Here is a 24,431-nt window from a genome sequence, read left to right as displayed (position 1 = left end):
AGGCCCGAGCCAAAAGTTCACACACTGCAGGTCAAATCTGATTTCATTTTTCTTAAACCGACAACTCAAATTGCATTTTATATTTGGCCAGATTTTTATGTGATTTTTGTTCTATTCAGTTCTACATTCAGTGTGTCGGAAAGGCAATATATACAGGCCTATATATATATATATATATATATATTTTTTTTTTTTTATTATTTTTTTTTTTTATTAGTATAATTATTATTTTTACGACAGTTCCTATAATATGGCCAGATCTAATTTTTTTCTGTTCAGACTGCAGTTGCTTTTCCTAGCACATACACATTGGTTGTTGTACCTTCCAAACAAAATAGATTCATTTACGAAGGTGAATCAGAAAATCTGTTTAAAAATGGATTTTATTCAGATAGATTTTCTTCAATATAGAAATAAAAACCGTGTTGCCTCTGTGAATAAGGCCCATGACATGCTATATAAGGCTCAAGAACATCAATGTCAGTATAAAAACCTTAAGTTAGAACACTTCGAAATGTAAATTATTTAAAGTATAATATATTTCCATATCACATACGATAAAGGATGAGTTACTTTAATACTGGAGGTTAAGGGTTTGTGCTTTAGCAAGCTCTAGTAATTATGTTCTATAATGACTGGCTTAACTCTACAGCACCTTGAATTTCTAGATTTGGAAACCATATTTCACCTGGTCAAAGAAGAGCATTGCTGAAACTTACAGGGTTTCTGGGCTTATTCACTTCAAACACTGACCAAGACTGCATCATGTAGAGGTGGGGACTAGACCAGAATGACTCACTCACATACATTACTGCTGCTAAGGTGTACACCTCAGCAAGGCAGGCTACTCTGATATGTGCATGCAGTGGTCAAGAAAGGGTTGAGACACAGTAAAGGACATAAACACTGAATTTTTCCCCTACAGGAAAGTGTCCACATCACAACTTGCACCATATACCGAAGACAGACTGAGAAAAAGTGTCATCCATATTGTTGCAAAAGAGATTACAAGTTAGTCTGGATATAAGAGATGCCCTATGTGATTTCTGTAAGAGCCAACTTTCATCTCCATCAAAAGTCACCAACACCTGACTAAATTACAGCTATAGAGCTGGTAAGTCCCGCCCATCCGTAAAACCCCAAGTGGACCTCTAGGTTGAAAAATCGTCAATGCAAGTGAATGGGAGAAAATAATTATTTTCTGGTCCCGTTTGAATTGTGCCATGAATGTGAACATATGTTGAATGTGAATTTTTTATATAATTTTTCATGTTACGAGTTTGACAGTATATTGTATGATTCTTTGGCTAGCAGTTGTGGAAAAGACATAATGAGAAAGACTACATGTCGCCTATGTGACGTCACCCCATAACACATTTTCCCTCCACTTGTCAAATCACGGTGCTAATGCTGTGATAATCTATGGAGACAGATCGAGATGCCTGTGTGTTTTGTACCCAAATGTCACAATTCAAACCAAATGGGCTGTTCTTTCTTCAGAAACGTGTCGAAAGCAGCGAAGAGTTGTAGTCCACAAAGTGCTCTCACACAAAGTCTAACCGTATCAAACTTCTACCAGCTAAATTGTAGCATTCTTTACACAAAACATTATATTAAAAATTCACAGACAACATATGTTCACATTCATGGCAAAATTCAAACGGGACCAAAAAATAATTATTTTCTCCCATTCACTTGCATTGACGATTTTTCAACCTAGAGGTCCAGTGGGGTTAGCGGAAGGGGCGGGACTTACCAGCTCTAGCCTCTCTCATACCCTAGGTATCCACCAAGCCAGTTCAACATCTACAAAGCCACTGTGTGCTTTTCATTACCAATTTATGAGCCACTGGAAGCAGGAAGAAAACTCCATTAAAAAGGGACAGGAAGTAACAAGCTTATGGAAGGAAGCTGGGAGCAAGCCATGAAGCCAGCTAAGATGCTCTTGACCAGAAGTCTTCTCTTTTGTGCCCCTTTTTTTGGTGGCAAAGCTTACATTAGCTGTAATACAGGGTCACAAGACCTGAATTAACTTCCTGCAATGTGACTGTGATCAATAAAAAAAAAAAAATCAATCCATCACTCATGTGGTTAGCAAATGACACCATGAGAGACCCATTCAACTTACGCTCATTGACATCTCATGAATTACATTAAAAAGAAACTAGCCAATATAACTCCAAAAAAAAAAAAACTCAAGTTTTGCAGCCTGTGTTGGACTGGTTTACATTAATGTAATTTTTATTTGCAAGTTCAATGATGAACACACCTCAATGTCGTTTACTACCAAATGGGCAGGGCACCAAAGTGATGATACTCAGAGGCTGAATGAGTTTGCCGAAATGGTGGTTAATGGCTTTAACTACGATCCCTTACAAGACAAAGCAATTAACGTTTAGGACGATGGCTGTAAACGCTGCTCCATTTCCCGATGCAATTTCCTTGTAATTCCTCAATTTGATATGTAAATTAATTATGTTGATGTGGATCTTACTTCTGGTCATGGATTCAAAGCAATACAAAAACTCAACTCAGGTGGTCACTTTCTATAGGACAAGTGTAGTTTAAAATTTCAAGATGTACATAAATTACGATACACTTTAATAGCCTGGACAATCTCAATTGAGAACATACTTCATACTGTTATCCTCCACACAGCCACATGTTGACCCCGCATGAAAGCCATGCTTTAGAGGAAAAGCTTGTTAAGAGCCACATCCAAATCGATGTGTTAGGCTATATGCCATCTGATGAGTGAAGGGATTTGTCCTGATAGAGAAAGGGCAAAGTCACACAGGGACAGACAGACAGAAAGAGAGGTGGGCTAAAACAGCTCTTTCCTACTCTAGCATTTATCATGAATTTACACAGCAAGAAGAGCGCTTTGCAATGTTTGGAAGAGCCTAAATGTAGCTTATGCTGATCATCAAAGAAGTCAGAGCCACATAAACAGGGAGACGGTATATAAACTTTGCACTTGTAAGTTTGTGTGTGTGTGTGTGTCCTCTCCTCCCAGCGCTATCAAATTTACAAGTATGTTGCAAGATGAATAGGGAATACTGCCTCAGGTGGTCTCTGAAAAGACTAACAAGCTTGTGTCCATCCCAGTTTAGTTTATGTCAGCTACAAGAAATGAGAAATATGACATTAACAGCAACTACAAGCCTGTCAACCAACCAATAGGAACTTCCCGCAAAGCAACTCCATAGAATATACACCTGAAAGTTGTTTCTGTTATACACATTACACAATAATGTCCATTTGAGACAACACGGTAAAACTTGCCTTGCATGCTTGATGTCTTGTCATTGTAAAACTTCTAAAGTTAAAAAGCTATAGAGAACAAGCCTTTTACGAGCCATTTTACAAAATGCCTAATGAAACGCATAAAAGCATTGCCCATCTATTTAAATGAAGAGATTCATTTTCATTTTTTTTCCTAGCAAAGAAAGACCCCTTTAAAGTAATTCCACAGTACGTTTACAGTCATTGCAAGATTTTGCACAATGAAGTTAGTCTATTCACATCCCTGTGTCACTCTGCCACGGACACCAAAAGAAATCCAAAAACAGAGCTGGTCACACATAAAAATAAATAGAAACTAAGGGTAGATTAATAAATGCTCAAGCCAGATGTTTGGAAAAGAGCACAAAAATGCATGAAAACAGTTTAGATGATTTGGGGGAAAAGAGGACATCCAAAAAGATGTCTCAAAAGACAATCTCCTATTATGCATCTTTTTTTATTACAAAAACCTCCAAGACAGAAAGGTGATAGTACAAATTAGTTCCAAGATTCACCTAAAATCCAAATGATTCCACCCATTTTTTTTCTTGGAAAAATCTACATGATCCATTAGCAAAGCATGAATTCTAACTATAACAAAGTGACAATATGGACGTTTAAAACCATTGCTAAAGTTGACACGTATAATGATGCAGTAAGAAGGCTGATCGAGATGGCAACATGCAAAAGAAGAGCAGAAGCAGAAGTGTGTCCATTTTGAACCGGCATTGCTACTTCAGCACCACAGCAGAAACCTTGCAGAAAACGCTATGGAGATGAAGGGTGTAGGCATATCCAGATTTATCCACACACTGGGCTACAGACTTGGGTATATGTGCCACAAACAAATGTATTGTAGAGGTGGATGGAAATAAGAATCGGCCATAAATCTCCCTCCAAGCAACATGCTTGTGAACGTATGAACATTATGAAGAAAATTGTAACGTCACCCTACAATACAGAGATCCTTGGAATAAAGTCGCGGTTTTATTCGCAAAATATGACCTATGGACGGTCGTATGTTGTGTGAAACGGTAAATATATTAACCAAGGCGTTGAAAACCAACAAGATTATCTATCAAATGTCGATAGCATTCAAGCATTCTGTGCACAAGATTTGCATCCCATGCAACACCGCAGTTTTGCATTAATGTAATTGTGGCCGAACTGATGCTCTTGGATTTTTTTCTTTTTTAAACAACCATTAAATGACGACTGGGTGTCTAAACAAACGTGATGGGCTAACCTGACTCATCAATCTGAGTAATGAAAAACGATAACCAAGAGATGCATTGAAGGTCTCATAATCGAACATGTTCATGGGTGCATGGCTGCAAACGCGGTTCATGCAATGGATTTGACTGATGCTGATTTTGTATACATATATCACAGAATAAGCGATTTAATACTCGAAATGGTTCAAACCAGATCAGGAAAGATATATTGCATGGTTTTAATCATTGCAAATCACATCCACTGACAAGCAACCTGACTGCCATGAGTTGAGCCGCTGCTCTCTGGATGGCACAGGAGGATAACGTTTAAATACCTGCCCGTGGTCTTTTGCATCTGACCCAGTTTACATGAAGTAGCAAGCCGAATATGTCCCCACTCCCTCCCCATTCCCCTGCCCAAAGCCTCGGCCTGTGCATCAGGCATCTTCGGGAACACGGTGTCTTGCGAGGAATAAGGAGGGAACAGGCTGAGCCCTAAAAAGACGATACTAGTGTGTCTGCATGTAAAGAAACCAACTGTAGTCTTACCTCAGCTTCGTGTCCAGCTTCCTGAAGCAGCCATTACCAGTATTCCCCCTCTACCGTCCGAACCTCCGCCACACAGGTACCGGGGCGGACCGAAAAAACCGGCAAAACGACCCCCCTCCCCCCGAACCGCCACCCCTTCGGACGGCTTGCTGCGATCGTCTCCCGAAAAAAGACGAAACGCGCAGGCTATCGTCTTGTCGTCGCTCTACAAGCCCTCTTCAGCACATTTGTCTTTCTTTTCACAGTCCCCCAAAAGCACAGATGAGCGCGACAGGAGCGTCTTCAAACCCCCGGCGCGGCCAACCGCCAGTTCGATGAGCAGCAGAACATGCAACCGTGACAACCGCCGCAATATTCCGCCTTGACGTGGTGTGTCCCGTCTGCTCGTTAAGAAAAAAATCGCGGCAGTAACGGTGGTGGTGTGTGGGTCTCGGCGGCTAGCGCTCAGGCTAACCGCGATCACATCGCCCAGCAGCGGCAGTATAGTAGCGGGTCGCTCACGGTGGTGTTGCAGCAGCAGCAGCAGCGAGGGGGTGGAGGGGTGAGAAGAAGAGTGATTAAATGAAAATGGAAAAAGAAAGAAAAACGAATGAACTAAAAACCGGGGTTTCTTCGTCGCACCGCTACAATTAGCGATGTGCATTCGCCAGGGACCCCCCCTCACTGCCCGTTAATCTCGGATCGGCTCCGCGGCTGCTTGTCGCTTAGAGAGGGTCTGCACGGTAAAGCGCGTCCCCGCTACAAAGCGCGCTCGCTTCAGTGTGTGTGCAGTGTTCACAAAATGGCCGCCTAAACAAACCCGACAACGGGCTGCACCCAGCGGCTGTTAGCGTGATTTGCCTCGGCATTTGCCTATGTAGGGGAGAAAGACGATGCTTTTACGGGAACAATAATTTAGAAAACGCGCACTGGAGTGCCTTTTTGGCCCGTTTCAGGCTATTAGAAATTGATAGGTTGATTGGTGCCAAGGCAAATGAACAATGCCGAGGCAGTGGAGATGTGAAGCAGCTTACTTACAGAGCTAATCTGCGACCATAAATGGCTATGGCTAAGAAAACTTTTTTTTTTATCTTAATTTAGCTCAATATTTATATTTCAGCACAAACGTTGTGGGACAAGACAATGATGTGATGAATTAACGTTATTTGGGAAGTTTCCACGTATATATTTTCGTAGGTTATGCTGTTAACGTTACTTTAAAAACAGTTTAAACTAGCTTAAGATGGTTTGCTGGTTACACTCTGTCCAGATCGCAGGTTTCCCTCAAACTACCAGCTTAAACCAGCAAACAACAACGAACATGTTATTTTCTGCAAATTGCGCATCCCTTTGTGACAATATTTTGGACTTTACTGACGAACAACTCGATGCAAAGTTTGTTATGGACTTCATGAGCTTTAAAAGCGCATATTAAAAAGCATAGTACACCACCACTTTTGTCACGACAATCATGCTTCTAAAAACATAAGACGTTGTATTATTCTAGTCACATTTACCGACTATTGACACTAAACACAAAGCATCTCTCACCCACATACGTGTTAGTGTGTGTGTGCCTATATATTTAAGTTATTTATGTTCTATATCTGTTTCAAAGAGTCGCATCATCAGAATAGTGGGGTGTTCCTTAAGGAAAGCATTAGGCTATTATGATAGATGAGGTCGTGAAGTGGATGTGAAACTGATTAAGTTAACCGGTCTTTATATACATCCTCCTTTATCACCATTACATGAATTCCTCATTGTTCCAGGCCGAGGGTTAACATTTAAAACGGCCTGAATGTGTCGTGTGCCAATGGGACAAAAAGACAAGGTCACAAATGTGACCAACTCCCCCCACGCAAGACATTCACCCCAAACATATTTATAGGTGTCTATTGTTCATAACCTTTCAGACACACTGTAAGCTCTAATATTCACACGTGGGAATTTTTGTGGGAACGTTCAGACTGAACGTGAAAATGACCCTTATGTCCCCCTCTCTCTCTGCTGTTTCTTCATGCGTGAGACCTGCCGTAGTTTATGACGGAACGCAAAGGTATACATTTAAATTGGATATAAATTAAATGGGCCGCCAGGTCAACATAGGTTACGAAAATTTAAACATGCAGGAAGTTCGTCATCAAATTCAAGGTGAAAGTTCATAGCGCTACCTTTACCTCTGCATTACATTCCGATCCGACGCCATCTAGTGGTCTACAAAATCAGTGCAGTCAGTTAATTGAAAACTAGATTCAAACTTCTTCAGGCCAAGTATACACTGTTCAAAAGTTTGTGCTCAGAAAGAAACTAATAATTTTATTAAGCAAGGATTGTTCAATGTTATAGTAAACTCTTTTCAATATTGATAACGTTTTTTTTCTTTCTTGTGGACCAAATCAGCATATTAGAATGATTTCTGAGGAATCATGTGACACTGAAGACTGGAGTAATGATGCTGAAACTACAAAAAAAGTAATATTTTACAATATTAGTTTTACTGTATTTTTGGTCAGATAAAAGCAGCCTAAGTGACGTCTTTTAAAAACATTAAAAATCTTACCCAACCCAAACTTTTGAACAGTAGTGTAGTGACAGAGATGAGAAGCCCTGTATACATATTGTAGAAAACTGTAATGTAGCATTTTAAGACTGGACAATAATAACACGCACAGGATGCCATATTAATGTATTTTCATACGTTGTTATGGTGCTTTATGGTGCAGAATTTGTTAATGCATAAACCAGTCCAGATCAGGTTGACACATGGTTTACAGAGTTGTCTAATCCATTGCCAAAGTGTAATAAACTGAAGGTGATGATATATAGGGGAACTTTTTTGAGCAATGTTGCAGATTGATGTTGCTTGGGCACTTTCACATTGAGAATGGGCAACAAATTTCTATCTGAATACTTTAGATCGGTCGTGTGCCGTGTCTCACCTGGTTGCCTGTTGACGGCAACATTGCTCAAAAACTTGCCTGTGTATCATCACTTATAGGTAGGTTTTGTACAAGAAAGCATATAAAGCAACATTTTGTGCTGCTTTACAAAAACACTCAACATTCAGTCACTATTCTTCAATTGTCTTATTAACTGTCACTGCATGCATGAAGCAAACAAATATTAAATATACACAATTTTAAAATGTACATTTTTAAATTAAATTTTTTTATTTATTCAATGAACTAGACTTTTTCCTGTGCAATATCATCCTTTGACGAGGTATAATGTGTCTTCTCCAGTTCCGCACACCAGTTACCCTGATCATGGTAGCTCCTAAGCACTTTAACACCTGCCACACCAAAACACATCTCCTCCAGCTCTCCCTGCTGGAAGACATGATAATAGCGGTGAAATACGGGCCTCTGGCTTGTGTTGTCCACGGGGACATCAGTGCTACTACTCGTTGCTCCCTTGTTCTTGTCCACATTCCCTTTTAAGTGCCACGGCACCAGGAGATCTTGGGAAAGGAAAGCTGTGCGATTAGTGTGGACATGGATTCTGGGTTGTGTCACGTTCCCAAAACCGTCCTCTGTGCGTTTCATGTCTGAACTCATTTTCCTATCATGCTCCTCCGGTTGGTTGGACTTATTTTCTTCAGTTTTAAGCTCCATGCTAGTTCCAGTTGTTCTTTCTTTCAGATATTTTGATTTCTGGTTGTTGTACTCCTGCTCCATAGCCCAAATGTAGATCAGAGCTCTTCCTCCCACCTTTAATAACCGGATCAGCTCTCTGACAGCGGCCTGTCTTCTCTCCTAAGAACACAAGCAGTTTGTTCAGCATCATGTCTCACTTAAACAATTTTTTTTTAAAATAATTGTACAAAAAATATAACATGATCCCTTAAAGTGTTTCCCCCCTGAATTAGAGAGGTTGCTCACCTGTGTGGAGAAATGATGAATGACTGCAATGGAGATGCAGGCATCACAGCTGCCACTGCGCAGGGGGACAGACAGCGCATCTGACACGAATCCCTCATGACCTCGTTCAATGCATATCTGCACCAGATTAGCACTGCGGTCGCAGCCCACCTACAGATGGACAGACGATAGAGGCTCCATCACAGTTCTCCATTTTTTTAAGGGGTAATAGCAATAGAAATGATCTTAATTGTAAGTAGAGGTGTAAAGTCCAGGGGACAGAAAGTAAAAGTCCTGCCATATGTTTATTCCACTCATGAAAAGGCTGAAAAACTGTGTTAATTAGCAAATTCAGGTGATCGGCACAAAATACTGAGGAGGACTTTTACTTTCTGAGCCTGGACTTTACACCTCTGATTGTAAGTGATAACCATGAGATGTCTGACCAAGTTTATGTCACTTCCCGGTAAAGTCTGCTGTGTTGTATTACTTACCGACATCACTTCAGGGTTGATCCCCAGGTATTTGCCGTTGCCACATCCGATGTCTGCCAGAACACTACCAGGTGGAAGGGACAGTAGGAAATCTCGCACCTGAGGCCACGGTGAGTGCCGTGTGCTGCTGAAGTGGGAGGAAATCTCTTCATAGACCTGATGGACATACTGTGACTCCAAACGACAGGCATCGCCTTCAGCAACAGGCACAGTGGGTGGAGAGGGCAGCCGCTGGCTATCGCAGGCAGATGGATAGGCTACAACAAGAAATAAACAGATTCTTGTCATTTTTACATCTACAAAAATATACAAATGCAAAGAGACATTCATATGATTTTGATGTATATTCACCATTGAAAAAAATTGGGGCCAGTATATGATTCTTTTTGAAAGACGAGACTTATGCTCATCAAGGCTGCATTTATTTGACCAAAATACAGTGAAAACAGGAATATTGTGAAATATTATTACATGCCACATGATCCTTCAGAAATCAGACTGATATGCTATTTTGTCAGGGTTCTTCAAAAGAACAGCATTTATTTGAATAAAAAAATCTTTTGTCACATTATTAATGTCTTCACTGTCACTTTCGATCAATTTAACCCTCTGGTGCTTCTCATTTAGTGGTCACGCCGTACTCCTCCCAGTCAAAAGTGGCCGAACACTTCAAATACAACTTTATTTTCCAGGAACATCAATGTAATATATTTTTGTTCAACTGTTTTTTTTATTTGATTAATATTTTGTATTTTGAGGGTATTTTACTGTACTAAGTAATTATGACCCATTTGTTTCCACAATTTTAACAATCCAATACAAATAATAAATACATTTTCAATTAATAATTGATTTTTCTGCATCATGGCTGATTTGTAGATTATATCCAAAAAAATCTCTGTATTTTCTTTTTCTTTTTTTTATATCCTATTCATTTCAATGGCAGTCATTTTTGACCACAAGGAGTACAAGTGTGACTATTTTTAGGACCATTTAACCTTTTCGAATCATATCCACACTTTTTTTTTGTGTTCACATAGCAAGTGCCATAAATGTCCCCAAGAGTCATAACATTCAGAAGAAAAAAAAAGTAAAAAAAAAAAAATCTAAAATATTTTTTTTTGTAACCTTGCTGAATACAAGTATTTTATTAAGAAATTTCTTTAAAGCTACACTGTGTAGGATTTTCTTCCATCTAGCTGTGAAATTGTTTATGACTACCAACTGAATATTACTTTCTAGCCCCTCCCATTCCGAGGGCGTTTTAACTCCTACGGTGGCCGTATTAATTCAAATCTGCCGGCAGTCGCGAGTAATCTCCCCCTCGCATTCGTCACGGTGCCACTGAGTGTAAAAACGCGGAAGGCGAAGCTTGAATTTCCAGGTATGTCCCTCTTTGGCTAATGTATTTTCAAGATGGAGGCGCAACATGGCTGCCGCCATTCGAGCGACTCGCTCGTATGTATTCTAAATGGAAGATTCTACGCTTACGAGAATACTTGATTAGCTGGTAGAAGTAATTACACATTAATGAGCACATGTCATTTTGAAAGAACAAAGTGTTTTTTTCTAAGAATCAACTAAAAAATTACACAGTGTAGCTTAAAAATAAAATAAAAAATCTCTCTCTCTTTCTCTCTATATATATATCAAAATATATATATGAAAATCAATATATATATATATATATATTTTATATCTTACTGACCCCAAACTTTTGAATGGTACTGTATTTAGATAAGAATTAAAAAAAAAATTTAGCTTGCATAAGTAAATACTTCACACGCTCACCACAGTTGCAGGGTGTATGGCGGATTTTTCGGAACGTCATCGATATCCTGGTACCACGGCGGCTCAGGGTCAGATTACTCAAGTCAGAGGTCATGACCCCTGACCCTCCAGCCTCCAACACTGGTACCACATCAAACTTCCGAGGTGTAATGCTGATATGAAACACACACAAAACATGTTCATATCTCCCTAGAACAAAGAATTTATAATTATATTATGTTATATATTTTGTAAATCTTAAATAATAATCATCAATTAAATAATAATATTATAATAATAAAATACAAGAGGATACAAAAATCAAAGAACATATGGCTGTAGTGTTTAGTTGTTTGCATATTTTTGGGCATTTAGTGTATATAGAGGGTTGATAAAAAAACAAAAAAACAACAATTCCAGTTTCTCACCCGTGAGTCCACAGATAACGGCTCTCTCCTTTCATCACTAGCAGACTTCGCTCCGGCAGCACCACAGCGACAGAACGTCCATCAGGATGTTTAAAGTCCATTACTGTCTATAGGAAAATCGGAAGAAAGACAAAGGATAGATGTTAAACAGAGATATCCATCCATGTAGGAAAATCATGAGGTTCATTTTCCATCTCCATCTTTGTTTTGACAAAGGAAAATCAGATAATCAATAAAGTTGCTGTACCATAACCAATCAATAAGGCTACAAACAGGTCTGGTATAACGGAACACAATCCCACACTTTATCACTCCCATACTGATGCATGAAAAAAGTGTTGTTAACAAATAAAAGAAACCAATTAAAAAGTAAATATATACTCATAATCCATAATAACTGACATTTTATTGCTTCATTTATTCATACCTTTGCACCGAGACTCAAGGAAAGAATGGTGTCTTCAAATGCAGAGTGAGTGTCCACATGAGGAGGAATTCCTGTAACAGACAATAACATTTACTCCTATAAACAGGCATAAATCTCGCCTCAGGTGTGTCAGTACATGAATGTACTACCTTGTCCACTTTGGTATTGGTTTACAGTGAGCTGGTCTGGGAGGACACTTATGTGGCCATCAGCCAAACATCTTTGTAGTAAAGCATCACATTCCGCCGGCAGGCCTGAAATGACAGGTGTCTATTCAATTTTAGATTATATAGATATGTAAATATATGTATACTACCACTCAAACCTTTGGAGAATATTAATACTTTTATTTGGCGAGGACGTATTCAATATATCAAAAGACAATAAAGACGATTATAATGTTGCAAAAGATTTCTATTTCAAATGTTTTTCTTTTGAACTTAGTTTTTACTAAAGAATCCTCAAAAAATGCATCACAGTTTTCACAAATATATTAAGCAGCACAACTGCTTTAAACCTTGATAATAATATTTCTTGACCAGCAAATCAGCATATTAGAATAAGTTCTGAAGGATCATGTGACACGGAGGACTGGAGTAATGATGCTGAAAATGATGCTTTGCATCACAAGACTAAATTTCATTTTAAAATATATTACAATAGAAAACAGTCGTTTTACATTGTGATTCTACTTCACAAATGACTGTTTTTACTGTATTTTTGATCAAATAAATGTAGTCTTGGTGAACATAAGAGACTTCTTTAAAATATAATTGCAAAATCGTATCAATCCCAAATTTGTTGAATATCTGCAACTACTTTATTATCATCAAAATGTGGAATTTTTATACTTACCACCTGGTAAAGGCTTGTCTTTGTCCACGTTATTATTATCGTACCGAAATTCATACCCATAATGCTTCACTCTTCTGTGTTTCAAAGCTTTCTGCACTGATATATGAAAATAAAGTGAACATGCTATTATTACTAACATGTTAATACTAATAGGTTTGCCTTCATCAAAATATTATCTAAGGGAATAACTCTGCTATAGATAAATATATGACAAAGATTAAGGAGCGAAGAAACGAGGAAGCATCAAGTATTGAGAAGCACCCCAAGTATCGCTCACCCGTGACATCATCAGTATGCGGTGTCCAATCAACAGCATGCAGCAGTTGCAGCTCCTCCTCTGGAGACACAAAATCCTCCAACACCAACAGACCAGGAGGTAAAGCACAGGATACACTCCGGTCACCGTCCACTGACAAACAATCAAAGATGAGAAGCATTAGAAACACTGTTCACTGAACAGCTCACTGAAGAGGATGATATGACCCGTGACCTGTGTAACGCACCTTTCTCGACATAGCTGAAATAAAGTGTCACACTTTGCTCCTGACACTGCAGTGCTCGTCCATTGAGATGTGTATATGCATTCTGGCATGCTTCAATTGATGAATATGTTACAAATGCATAAGGTTTCGCTGGAGGGGTGAGGAGCGCCTCAACAGTTCCTCCCTCTTTAAGAACCTCCAGCAGTGACTCTCTGCTCACTCCATTCCCCAGACCTCCATTAGACACCACCAGATGCTACAAAACAGACATTCGTAAACATTGTTGCAATGCACTGCATATTTCACCATTTGAGAGGCTTCATCAAGATCACTGTTAATGTGAACATCAAATTATAAATTATTGACCACTCAATTTGCTATGACCTCTTAAGTTAAGCTTAAGTTATTTGGCAGCTTATTTGTATCCATGTTACATGCAAAGAGACCTAACTTAGACCTTTATTCAATGTGGTTCACTATCATTGTTGGTGATTTGACTGGAGAAGCCACAAATCATTTATATCTCATTCATATCATAATTTTACTGCATTCGTTTAAAAGAAGTAGTAACAAACAGCTTATGTCTACACTATAAAATTAGTATTCAGAAATATTACATACATAATGACAGGAATCAAGCAGCAGTACATTTAAACTATGTTCCTGACTGTGTGAATCGATATCTTTCTGACAATTCGGCAAAAGAAACTTCGTAGGTACCTTTGTGGGCTGTGACACTGTGTTTATACCCTCGTGTTTCAGTAATGTGTGACTGGTTTTAATTTGCCTTCGAAGCAGTTTTTTCTCCTCTTTAGATCTTCTGACACTTTTTAAGCTGTCCATGCTGCTCTCCATTGTGCTACCACATATTTGTTCCCCCGTTCACACGAACTACACAGTTGGTTCCTAGAGGCGTGTGTTCCGGTCTTTTATATGATTTATTGGATTTTAGTTTTATCGTTTCCATTCTTCGGCAGTGACATTATGAACACAAAGTAAACGTGAAAATTAATCTGTTTTACGTTGAAAGATAGAAACGTTTAATTTCCAATTGCTGAGCGAATAGAAAGTCGCATCGAACCATATAAATCAGGCCGTCTTCACAGGTTTTTTATCTAAATGTAGCTTTATCAGGGCGTGGACAATTATCTATGTCCGCCTTTGACCAAGGGATGTGCCGAAATTGGTCATAAACGGTCAATGTATGTGCTCTTGACATCGTCAACATATATAATTTATAAACTTAATTTTTGAGCAATGAACTGAACAAACTGGTAACTTAAAAGTTATTGATTTCGTTGAAAATTTATTTACACTGTTTATGTTCACAAAACTGGAAACATCTGGACCTTTAATTCAGATTCCTAACAATTTCTTTAAATCACAACTAACTACACATGCTCACACAGTACCTTGCAGGAAAATAAGTTTGAATATAATATGTTTCGGAGAAGTCTAGGGCACTTGTCAGATAGGAGAAACCCAGATTGACTAACCTAAACCAGCTAAGGCTGGTTTAACAATAACCTTTAATATTAGTTATACGAATTTATCTCAAAATTGGTATAAACCCATATCTAGCGCTTCTATGGCAGCAAAACAAGAGGAAGTTTTGAATTGTTTCAGAGATTTGTGAGGTTACAAGCATAATACAGAAAAATAGGAGATGGAACTAGAAAAAATGTTGTTTTCTGTAAATGTTCCACAAATAACAGCCATGACATTCGATTGTTAAATTTTTTTTACTAAAAATATTCAAAGAAACAAAAACAAATGTATGCTTTGGAAAACTCTTGATTTAGTTAACAACACATTTAGCTTCCAATAATTCTTACAAGCAAAGCACAAACTTCATCTCTCAGTACAGTATATTACATGACAGAGGATGATCATACAAAGGAAAAACGGGAGCAGAGATACTCTCCATAAACAATATGTTGCCTGTGCCATTCGGGTACAGCGGGATACACTCCCATCCAAGGGAAACAGGAAAATGGTTCAGATATATCAGTCTTTTGTCATCTGCAAACTTTAGGTCCATCTAGTGGCCGAAGCAGTTATTTCAGGAGCAAAGGAGGATGTGAATAGTGATGACATATTTCAAGACCTCATTTCTTCTGCTTGGGTGGTGGTCTGCAAAAAAAAGTAACAATAAAAATGAACAAAACTGAGCTATACAAAAAACATTTCAGACCACAACTTTAAGTTACACAATTTCTATTCAGGCCTAAATAAGAAGCTGCTCAAACCAGGAGGCACAAATAGTCTGAAAGTTCCTACATGGTTCTTTCAAGTTTATGCATCAAGACTCACCTGTAAATTCCCACAACAACTGCATGATCTCTCTCATAGGGCTCCAGTGTCAGCTGCTCCTGAGGTTTCATGTTCTCAGAGCTCATCTTCTTAACCTCTGACGCAAACACTGCCTCTGGAGCGGCTGTTGAATCAATGCAGTTAGCCTGATGAAAAGAAAGGAAAAGTTAACAACTGAAGATTCACAGCAGCAAAAACATGATCAATGTCAACATATTAGCAGCATTACACTACCTTGATGGAAATAACAAAATGGCCTCCATTTTTCAGGAAATTGTGTGCATTGAGGGCGACGATTCTTGTTTGATCAGGCTGAGCAACATCAGCAAAGATGACGTCCACCATACCTTAAAGAAAACAGCAGTGCTTTAATAAACAACCTTGCAATAAGCATTCCCTATTCTTCAAATGTTCACATTACAGGAACTTACCAACAAGCATGCGGTACTTGTGCGGGTGTCGTGCATCTTCAATGATGGGAATAATGTTGGTTCTCTTTTTGGCCACATTCAGCAAGTCTCTGCCTGATCTGTGAGAGAATTCGACAGCGTACACCAACCCCTCCTGTGAAGAGCAAATTAATCAAATTTAGACAATGTCAAACAGGACTTCCAGAAACACTGTCTAACAGTGTCATGTCTGCAAGCCAAACCAACAGTGCAAACTTTCTTTAATATGCATCGGCTCATTCACACACTACTACTACAGAGCTGGAAATATCTGAACATTTAGATGACTTAAAACTCGGTCCTGGAGGGCCACTGTCCTGCACAGTTTAGCTCCAACCCTGATCTAATACACCTAGCTGTGAGCTTCTAGTGATCCTGAAGACATTGATTAGCTTGCTCAGGTGTGTTTGATCAGGGTTGGAGCTAAACTGTGCAGGACAGTGGCCCTCCAGGACCGAGTTTGAGAAACCCTGACTTAAATTAACATTATAGTCATACTACATATAAATAAATATAACATTAATTTGAACTTTTAATCAGTATTGTTAAGTAAAACTATTAAAATAATGTTCTGTGATTGAAATAATGCTAAAATATTTATATAATTACTGAAACTACGACTGAAATGAAGTATTAAAGTATAAATAAAAATAAAGCATAAAAGCATTAGAAAAATATAAAAAACTAAAATGACAAACTCTTTTTAAACTAAAATTAAAACTAAAATAAACTATTTCAAAATATGAATTAACACTTAAATGTATATAAATACAATCACAAAATCAAAACTAAATCACTGTAAAGTGTTCCTATTGTTTAAGCTAAAATATGTAAAGGTTTTTTTTCTGTTAAAATGACATCCCAGCTAAACATTAAACTATAATAGTTTATAATAGCAACTAATATAACAACAATACACAGAATTATGCAGAAAACACTTGAACTTTAAACGTTTCAGTGTTTTATATTTGCTGACGATGTGTGAAGATGTGGAAATTAATATATATATATATATATATAAAATAAAATAAATGGAATTCCACATACCGGTCCAACAATGTCAGAAACATGGGATACAGTAGTCCCCGATGCAGCTCCTAAGTACATGACCTTTGCTCCCGGCTTGATGTGGATCTGGTCAACACCTCCTAAAATGGCTGCAGCCAGCTTTGACCGGAAAGGATTCCATGCTCTGTACTCAATTTTAGTTTCCCCTTCCTTAAATCAGGAAAAAAAACAACATGCAATGAACACAATATCTAGAACTACTCCAGTGAACACCAGAGACATGCTACTACAAGCTCACCTCAACATTTATTCTCTTCTCTCCGTACACAGACTCTCCAATCACCATGTTCTTTGTGACCAGGGCATCCTCCTTACCACGGCAGATAAACACTCCTGTCATTTTAAACAGAACCGTAGCATGTAACAATGTCAGGAACAGCAAAATGTGCCGATGATTTCTGCATTTGAGAAAGTTGTGACATTGATGACCCACCTTCATGTCTATGGGGCTCTACGGTCACCCTTTTGCCCCCTCTGAACCCTCCTCGTCCACCTCCACGGCCTCTAGGAGTGCCACGGAAACCCCCTCGCCCACGGAAGCCCCCTTCATCTCCAGGAGACCTGAATCCTTTATCAAACAAAAGACACAGAAATGTATCAAAACAAACATGAAAAATACACTGCACATTTTTTATGACATACTAAACTAGAAGGGTTTATAAAAAGTGCAGAAACAGTGATATGTAGTGTGTATATATATATATATATATATATATATATAAAAGTTTGGAAAGTTTTTGAAAGTCTCTTATGCAGAAAAAAGTAATATTTTGAAATATTACAATTTAAAATACTGGTTTTCTATTTGAATATACTTCAAAATATAATTTATGTGATGCAAAGCTGAATTTTCATCAGCCATTACTCCAGTCTTCAGTGTCAATTATTCTAATAAGCTGATTGATTATTAATGTTAGAAACAGTTGTGCTGCTCAATATTTTTTTAAACCTGTGATACTTTTTTCAAAAGTAAAAAGAACAGCATTTATTCAAAATATAAATATTTTCTAACAACATAAATCTTTACAATTTTTTATGACCAATTTAACACATCCTTGCAGAATAAAAGTGTTGATTTCTTTCAAAAAAAATGAAAGAAAGAGATTGCTGGCCCCAAACTTTTGAACGGTAGGGTATATTGTTAGAATAGATTTCTATTTTAAATAAACTCTGAAAGAATCCTGAAAGTAGTCCCACAGCCAGTTTAAAAAAAAATATTAAGCAGCACAACTGTTCCCAACATTGATAAATCAGGATATTAAAATGATTTCTGAAGGATCAAGTGACACTGAAGACTGGAGTAATGGCTGATGAAAATTCAGCTTTGCATCACATAAATAAATGATATTTTAAAGTACATTCAAATAGAAAACCATTATTTTAAATTGTAATAATATTTCACAATATTATTGTTTTTTCTGTATTTTCTATTAAAATAAATGCAGGCTTGATGAGCATAAGAGACTTCTTACAAAAACATTAAAAATAGTATGTTTCCGAACTTTTGACTGGTACTGTATAGTTAATTAAATACCAAATATTTAATTCAATTTAATTGTTTTTTTAACCAAAAGTATTTTTTGTCAACATCAACTAACATTTCCATTTCCAACAATACCAAATTAAATATATATGAAAAAAATTATTTTAACATTTTGCTTACCACCACCTCTACCTCCTCGAAATCCTCCTCTTCCACCCCTGTCTCCTCCTCCTCGGCCTCCAAAACCTCCTCTACCTCCGAAGCCTCCTCTACCTCCACCTCTGTCTCCAAAGCCTCCTCTACCTCCTCCTCCTCTCGGGCTGAATCCTGTCAAGAGAAATCAAATGTTAATTAACTGAGCCAATAACAGTAACACTTTGTTGATGCCAAAACAAGGGATGGCGTAATTCAATGTGTCACTCAGAAAACTGTAGTCAGCTGCAACAAAACCTTTATATTAGGAAAACCTTTAGTTATAAATGCTTTATGACAAAATTGAGAAAGCTTAAAGATAATTATATTATAAACAAGGGTTGCAACTGGGCCTTGTTTTTTTTAAAAAACATCCTCAACCACTAGTAACTACATACAAAGTTACATTTCATTCATTGGTAACTTTGGGTTGTGTATAATATTTGATTCTGCTACAGGTTGTCCACTAAACCAAAACTACTCGTTTTCACTAATATATCGACATGGTCTTACAGAGTTCCTCAACAAAGTGTGTAAACTCCACCATTAAAATAAGCCTTGTGCACAATGTCCGGCCAAAATCAAATCGATAAAGAGTACGATTTTGATTTAATAATAAAAAACAACGCAACTAAGTAAACTAGACCAGTAATCTTAAAAACAAAAGAATAGTTTCTATAGTTAAAGAGCCATGTGGGGCTTCAGCACCGCGTGCGCAGTATGGCTCGTTTGCTCGCACGCGCAAAGTTGTACACTGCAATAAATATAATTGTTTACATTGAAACCACTTTTTATAAGACCACAATCAAATGTTTAACTGTATACTAATAAAATAACCAACAATATATCATTACATTTCATAAATAAAGGAAAAAAGAAAGGGCAATTCGTGCGCAAACACTTTAAGCGCGTGGCTAACTTGGCCGGCATGTTCACGAGCAAAACCAAGACATAAACACTTATGTTTTATAGCGCGACCATGGAAACAAACATAAATGCATCAAAAACTAGAAACAGCTTACCTGGTCTCATTTTATCTTACTATATGTAGCTAATCCGGTTTTAATTCTACAAATAGCTGCCGATGATACAATCCCGCAGCTCTTCCTCCAGACTCGTTTAGTTCTGATCAGGTGGTGGCAACATGTGCGTCGAACGTCTTACCCATAATGCACTTGCAAAAAAACGTGGCTCTTGCTCGTTGTTCCGCCATCTAGAGGCAAACTACATCCATGCACTGCGTCATTCATGTGATTGGAACGAATGAGCCAACAGTGTGTAATAGAAATAAATGTTTATTAGTTTATGAAAGACTACACACTTAAAGAAAATTGTCACTGTACTACCACGTGTACCATAGTATAATACCATGTTTGGATCCTTTTGTAAGTTGCAGTGGGCCAAAATGTAAATATCATGTTTAATGAATATGGTAATCATTCAGCACTATGGCATTACCATGTATTTCATTAGGAAAGCTCTTTGATCAGCTTCTAATTAAATGTGCTAGCTAGAGCTATACATTTGTTTCATATTGTATTGTATAATCAAGTGGCACTAATATGTTTTCATAATTATAAACAAAAGGAACATGTCAGCTTTGTCTATAGATTTTAAAACTCAAAGGACTTAATTAACAAGGATTCACTTTATAAAAAGAGATGATGGGGAAAATACAACACTAACATCAATGGTGGTGACAGCTGAAAACTATAACTTGACTGAATGTTGCAGAAAGTATTTTTGGCTGAACCCATGCAGTTGGTTATTGGATCATTATTCAGGAAAAAAGCGCTTGTTTTATGCTCCAATGTCACTGGGGAAATTTTATTTGAGGAGGGAACTATGTAATGTACTTTGTGTTATTCACTATAATTCTGTGATATTGAGTTCTACTGTAGAAGCCACAGAGAGCAGTTAATCTCATTCTTTAAAACTCTCTTTTTAAACCTTTCTTTATATGGAGAAATGACCACCAACAATGGGCATGATTGAGAATATTGATTAGAAAATATTGTTTGTAGTCTGTCATGCACCTTGGTTTACAATGATATCAATAGGACTCAATAGGAATTGCTTTAGTTTCTTATTGCATATCATATTACTGGGTCTGTCAGTTGATGACATACAGTACTGTGCAAAAGTCTTAGGCATGTTAATATCCCCCACCCCCCGTCCCCCCCAAAAATGGTTTTAAGTCAGTTATTTATATCTTTTGCTGTAGTGTGTCAGTAGGAAATATCAGTTTACATTTCCAAACATTCTTTTTGCCATTAATTGTAATAATCCAGTGAGATTTGTGTATGCACAAGGAATCTGACAACAGCCGGTATGATCTGATCTCACCATCATCGAGTCCGTCTGTGATTACATGAAGAAACAGAAAAAACTGAGACAGACTAAATCCAGAATTACTGTGGGAAGGTCTCCAAGATGCTTGAAGAAACCTTTTTGAAATTAAAAAATGGCCCAAAGTTTTCTGTGATGGGTAGGTTTAGGGGTAGGGTTAGTGTAGGGGGACAGATTATACAGTTTGTACATTAGTAAAACCATTACACCTATGGAGAGTCCCCGTAAACCACATATCCAAGTGAGTGTGTGTGTGTGTTGTGTGTGTGTGTACGCGTGCATGTGAGAGAGAGATTGTGTGTAAGTGTGAGAGAGTGTGAGTCCAAAAGTGAGTTTTGTTTCTACCCCTGCCGTTCCCGCACAAGGTTGCAATTCTTAAATGTGATCTAACAAAGCTAAAGAGGAAATATTCTGTTGAGTATTTTAACATCTGTTGAGTATTTAAACATAAATTGTTTGATTATGTTGAATTAAAAACCCAAAAATGCACCAGACCCACGAACACTGGCTGAATAACAAAAATATGAACACCACACAAGGGTTAAATAAATGCAGCTTTGGTGAGCATAAGAGACTTAGTTCAAAAACATAAAAAATGTCTAAACTTTTAACAAGTATGTTGAAGTGCCTGCACAGTGTAAACAGCACATAGGCCTAGTGTCTGAGAAGAAGAATATTTTTAATCGCCTTTTTCACTTCCTGTAAATAAAACAGAAACAGAATTTTATTAAATCTGGTGTAAAAAAAAAAAAAGAGCTATAAATAACAGTGAGGGTATTCCTGAAGCGGAAATATGAATGTTAGACATAAGATCTGGAAAATGACTAAAAATAGTAGCTACAATGTGTTTCATAGATTTTCAATACAATGAATGAGGAACAGTTACATTGTGCTTTCTGTTTGCTGGGTGTTAATATCCATACTTATTATGAGTTTATGATACATATCTGTTAATTATTTTCAATACATGAGCATGTTTATGACTCCATACATGATGTGCAATTCTAAGCATCCTCAATATTCCCTTTATAGAGAATGGAATGTCCTTTATTAATGAAACGAAAAAAGAAAAAAAATTAGGAAATGTTTTTTACCAGCAGTTTTGCACAGAAAATGCTGTAGTGTAGTTATAAGCACCATCTGGGCCAATAAATCGCAATCTATACAAATAAACTGGATTTAGAAATAGCCTACTTATAAACCTCAAAAGCAATGATGCAAGCTCAGTAGCGTGTGTTAAGCACAGCACAAAGCTGCAAATATTTATATCTTATTTAAATAAATTGCATTTAAGTCCAAGCTGAAATAGGTTTTCATTTTTTGCGCCTAAAATGCAAAAACTTAACCATGTGCAATTTTGTTCTATTCTTGAAAACAGATAATAAACAGTACCAGTGTGGGGTCAATGACAAAATGTAGGCTTATAGATTTTATGTTGCGTTTATGTGGCTGAAGTGAGTTTTTCTACGTCTGTCTATTTCCATCTGCCACACAGGGGCAGCAAAAGATTGCAGATTGCAATGCATCAAAATTCTTGCTCGCATTCCAGTCTGTTCACATCACCATTGCTAACAGTGTCTTCTGCTTCTGCTGCTGCTTCCTTGTGCTCCTCCTCGGGCATCTCCTTTGGGCTTAGGGGCTCTCCCAGGGTTGCTGGGGGTGAAATAGGGGGTGAAATAGGGGGCAAAGGGATAGCTTCCCCTTTCTTTGCCAGTTCTGCCAGCTCCCGTGCGGAGCAGGAAGGGGTTGGAGAGGGATATGTGTGGTGGAAGGTGTCATAATCCACCTCGTAGAATCCCTCCTCCAACGAGAGCACAGGGGTGAAGCGTTCTCCCCAAAGCACCTCTGAGTTCAGGTACGAGCTGCGGGCTTGACATGTCATTCCTGTGGGAAAAGACAGAAGGAAAGGGTTGTGAACGGCACAGAAAAGAACAACAAAAATAGCAATGAAAACAGAAAGAGACGCTGATTCCAAATGACTATGGTGTGGACAATCATATATTAGGCTACATTCAGACTTCAGGTAAAAGTGGCCCAAATCTGATTTTCTTTGCTTATAAGCCACCACAATGGGTCTGATCACATCAATTCTGATTTGGGTCACTTTCATATGTGTGATGTCATATGATGTTTTGCAATGCGACCTCAAGTCTAGACAGTCATATCAGAATTCATTGGACTATAACGTCATTCGTCACAATTCTGCGCTAATGGGAGCTGAAAATATTTTACATACTGTACCGTTGTGCTGCGTCCCAATTCACCTACTTTTAGGGCATGGTATAAGTATACATAATTTTTTTGTGAAGAAAAAATTACATACTTTTGTGTGTGTAGCAGAAGAGTATATGAGCTTTGGGACATAAGCCATAAAATTGCGTCTTCAACGGACGCTCTGTCACTAGTTACATGCATCCTGTAACCATACACTGGCCTGTCAATCATCTTGTCACAGTTAACATCCTCCACATTTAATTTAGTTTAATTTCCTACCATATTGGAGAGAAAAGAAGCAGCACGTTGATCTGCTAGTCGTGGATCTTTCATGCAGAGAATTCTGCTAATATTTTTGCATGATGTTGCATTTAAAAGTTAATGGCCAAACAGATCTTTTTAAAAGTTCACATTGTTGTTGCAGATGAAATATAACACAGATAACATCAAATTCATATTTTTTGATCAGGTTAAATGTTGATATTTAGTCACTCAAACACCTTTATCTAAACCTCTCTACTTAACTCTCAGTCGCGTACATCCATGTTTCTAGATTTTTAACACTTTTTACTCATGTTTGTAGTTCTGGACCAAATCCTCCTCCAAAGCGCAATTTTGTGGGCAATGTTAGCCGTTAGAGGGTGCACGGATCCACACTTTGAAAATCTACCTTTTGGCATACTCTTTTCAACATAATATCCTTTGGGACACACTTAGGCTCCATCCGAAAGCTTAGGCAGCTGACTTGTTGCCTCGCTGCCTTATCAGGCCATGACTTTGCAGGCAGCGTTTGTGCATGAAGGTACCTCACCTTCAGAGGCAGCGTAACAATTTAATGATCTTCAACAAAACGGTGCAAGCGTTGGTGATAACTAGGCGAATATTTAGTAATTTCTCACTAGAAATGACATCAAAAGTGGAAAATTTTGGTCACAAACTGACCATCAACCACAACTTTCATATGCCATGTTTATTTTTCTAGCTCAAATGTCACAGAATGGAACACACAGGATTGTG

The 24,431-nt window shown here is 37.8% G+C and overlaps 4 protein-coding genes across 5 annotated transcripts in view; all 4 read right to left on the bottom strand.

The window, feature by feature from the left end:
- Positions 1-5,811, bottom strand: part of dyrk1b (dual-specificity tyrosine-(Y)-phosphorylation regulated kinase 1B) — a 41,232-nt gene extending 35,421 nt beyond the window's left edge. Inside the window, exon 1 of the mRNA XM_079893994.1 lies at positions 5,049-5,811. The gene's annotated coding sequence lies outside the window, so the exon portion shown is untranslated. The remainder of the gene's footprint in view (positions 1-5,048) is intronic.
- Positions 5,812-7,691: 1,880 nt separating this feature from the next.
- alkbh8 (alkB homolog 8, tRNA methyltransferase) lies at positions 7,692-14,269 on the bottom strand. Its single transcript, XM_079895831.1, has 11 exons — positions 14,067-14,269; positions 13,368-13,602; positions 13,142-13,273; positions 12,865-12,960; positions 12,159-12,263; positions 12,010-12,080; positions 11,583-11,689; positions 11,176-11,327; positions 9,385-9,641; positions 8,912-9,061; positions 7,692-8,785 (listed from the first exon to the last, which is right to left on the bottom strand). Exons 1-11 carry the CDS (start codon positions 14,199-14,201, stop codon positions 8,216-8,218), a joined length of 2,010 nt encoding a protein of 669 aa, XP_079751957.1. The 5' UTR covers positions 14,202-14,269; the 3' UTR covers positions 7,692-8,215.
- An 800-nt stretch (positions 14,270-15,069) lies between these two features.
- Positions 15,070-20,036, bottom strand: fbl (fibrillarin). Its single transcript, XM_079894440.1, has 9 exons — positions 19,874-20,036; positions 18,840-18,986; positions 17,610-17,744; positions 17,415-17,509; positions 17,156-17,326; positions 16,091-16,223; positions 15,894-16,006; positions 15,660-15,805; positions 15,070-15,479 (listed from the first exon to the last, which is right to left on the bottom strand). The coding sequence occupies exons 1-9, from the start codon at positions 19,881-19,883 to the stop codon at positions 15,455-15,457; spliced, it is 975 nt and encodes a 324-aa protein (XP_079750566.1). The 5' UTR covers positions 19,884-20,036; the 3' UTR covers positions 15,070-15,454.
- A 1,824-nt stretch (positions 20,037-21,860) lies between these two features.
- Positions 21,861-24,431, bottom strand: part of kcnj21 (potassium inwardly rectifying channel subfamily J member 21) — a 32,442-nt gene continuing 29,871 nt past the window's right edge. For both annotated transcript variants that reach the window (XM_079894074.1, XM_079894073.1), the window contains exon 4: positions 21,861-23,084. In XM_079894074.1, coding sequence (XP_079750200.1) covers positions 22,726-23,084 — 359 coding nt within the window. In that variant the 3' untranslated portion in view covers positions 21,861-22,725. The remainder of the gene's footprint in view (positions 23,085-24,431) is intronic.

Source organism: Squalius cephalus (assembly GCF_949319135.1).
Source record: "Squalius cephalus genome assembly, chromosome: 15".
Classification (NCBI taxonomy): Eukaryota; Metazoa; Chordata; class Actinopteri; order Cypriniformes; family Leuciscidae; genus Squalius; species Squalius cephalus.
The sequence above is the reverse complement of the archived record's forward strand: the minus strand, read 5'-3'. Positions and strand labels throughout refer to the sequence as shown.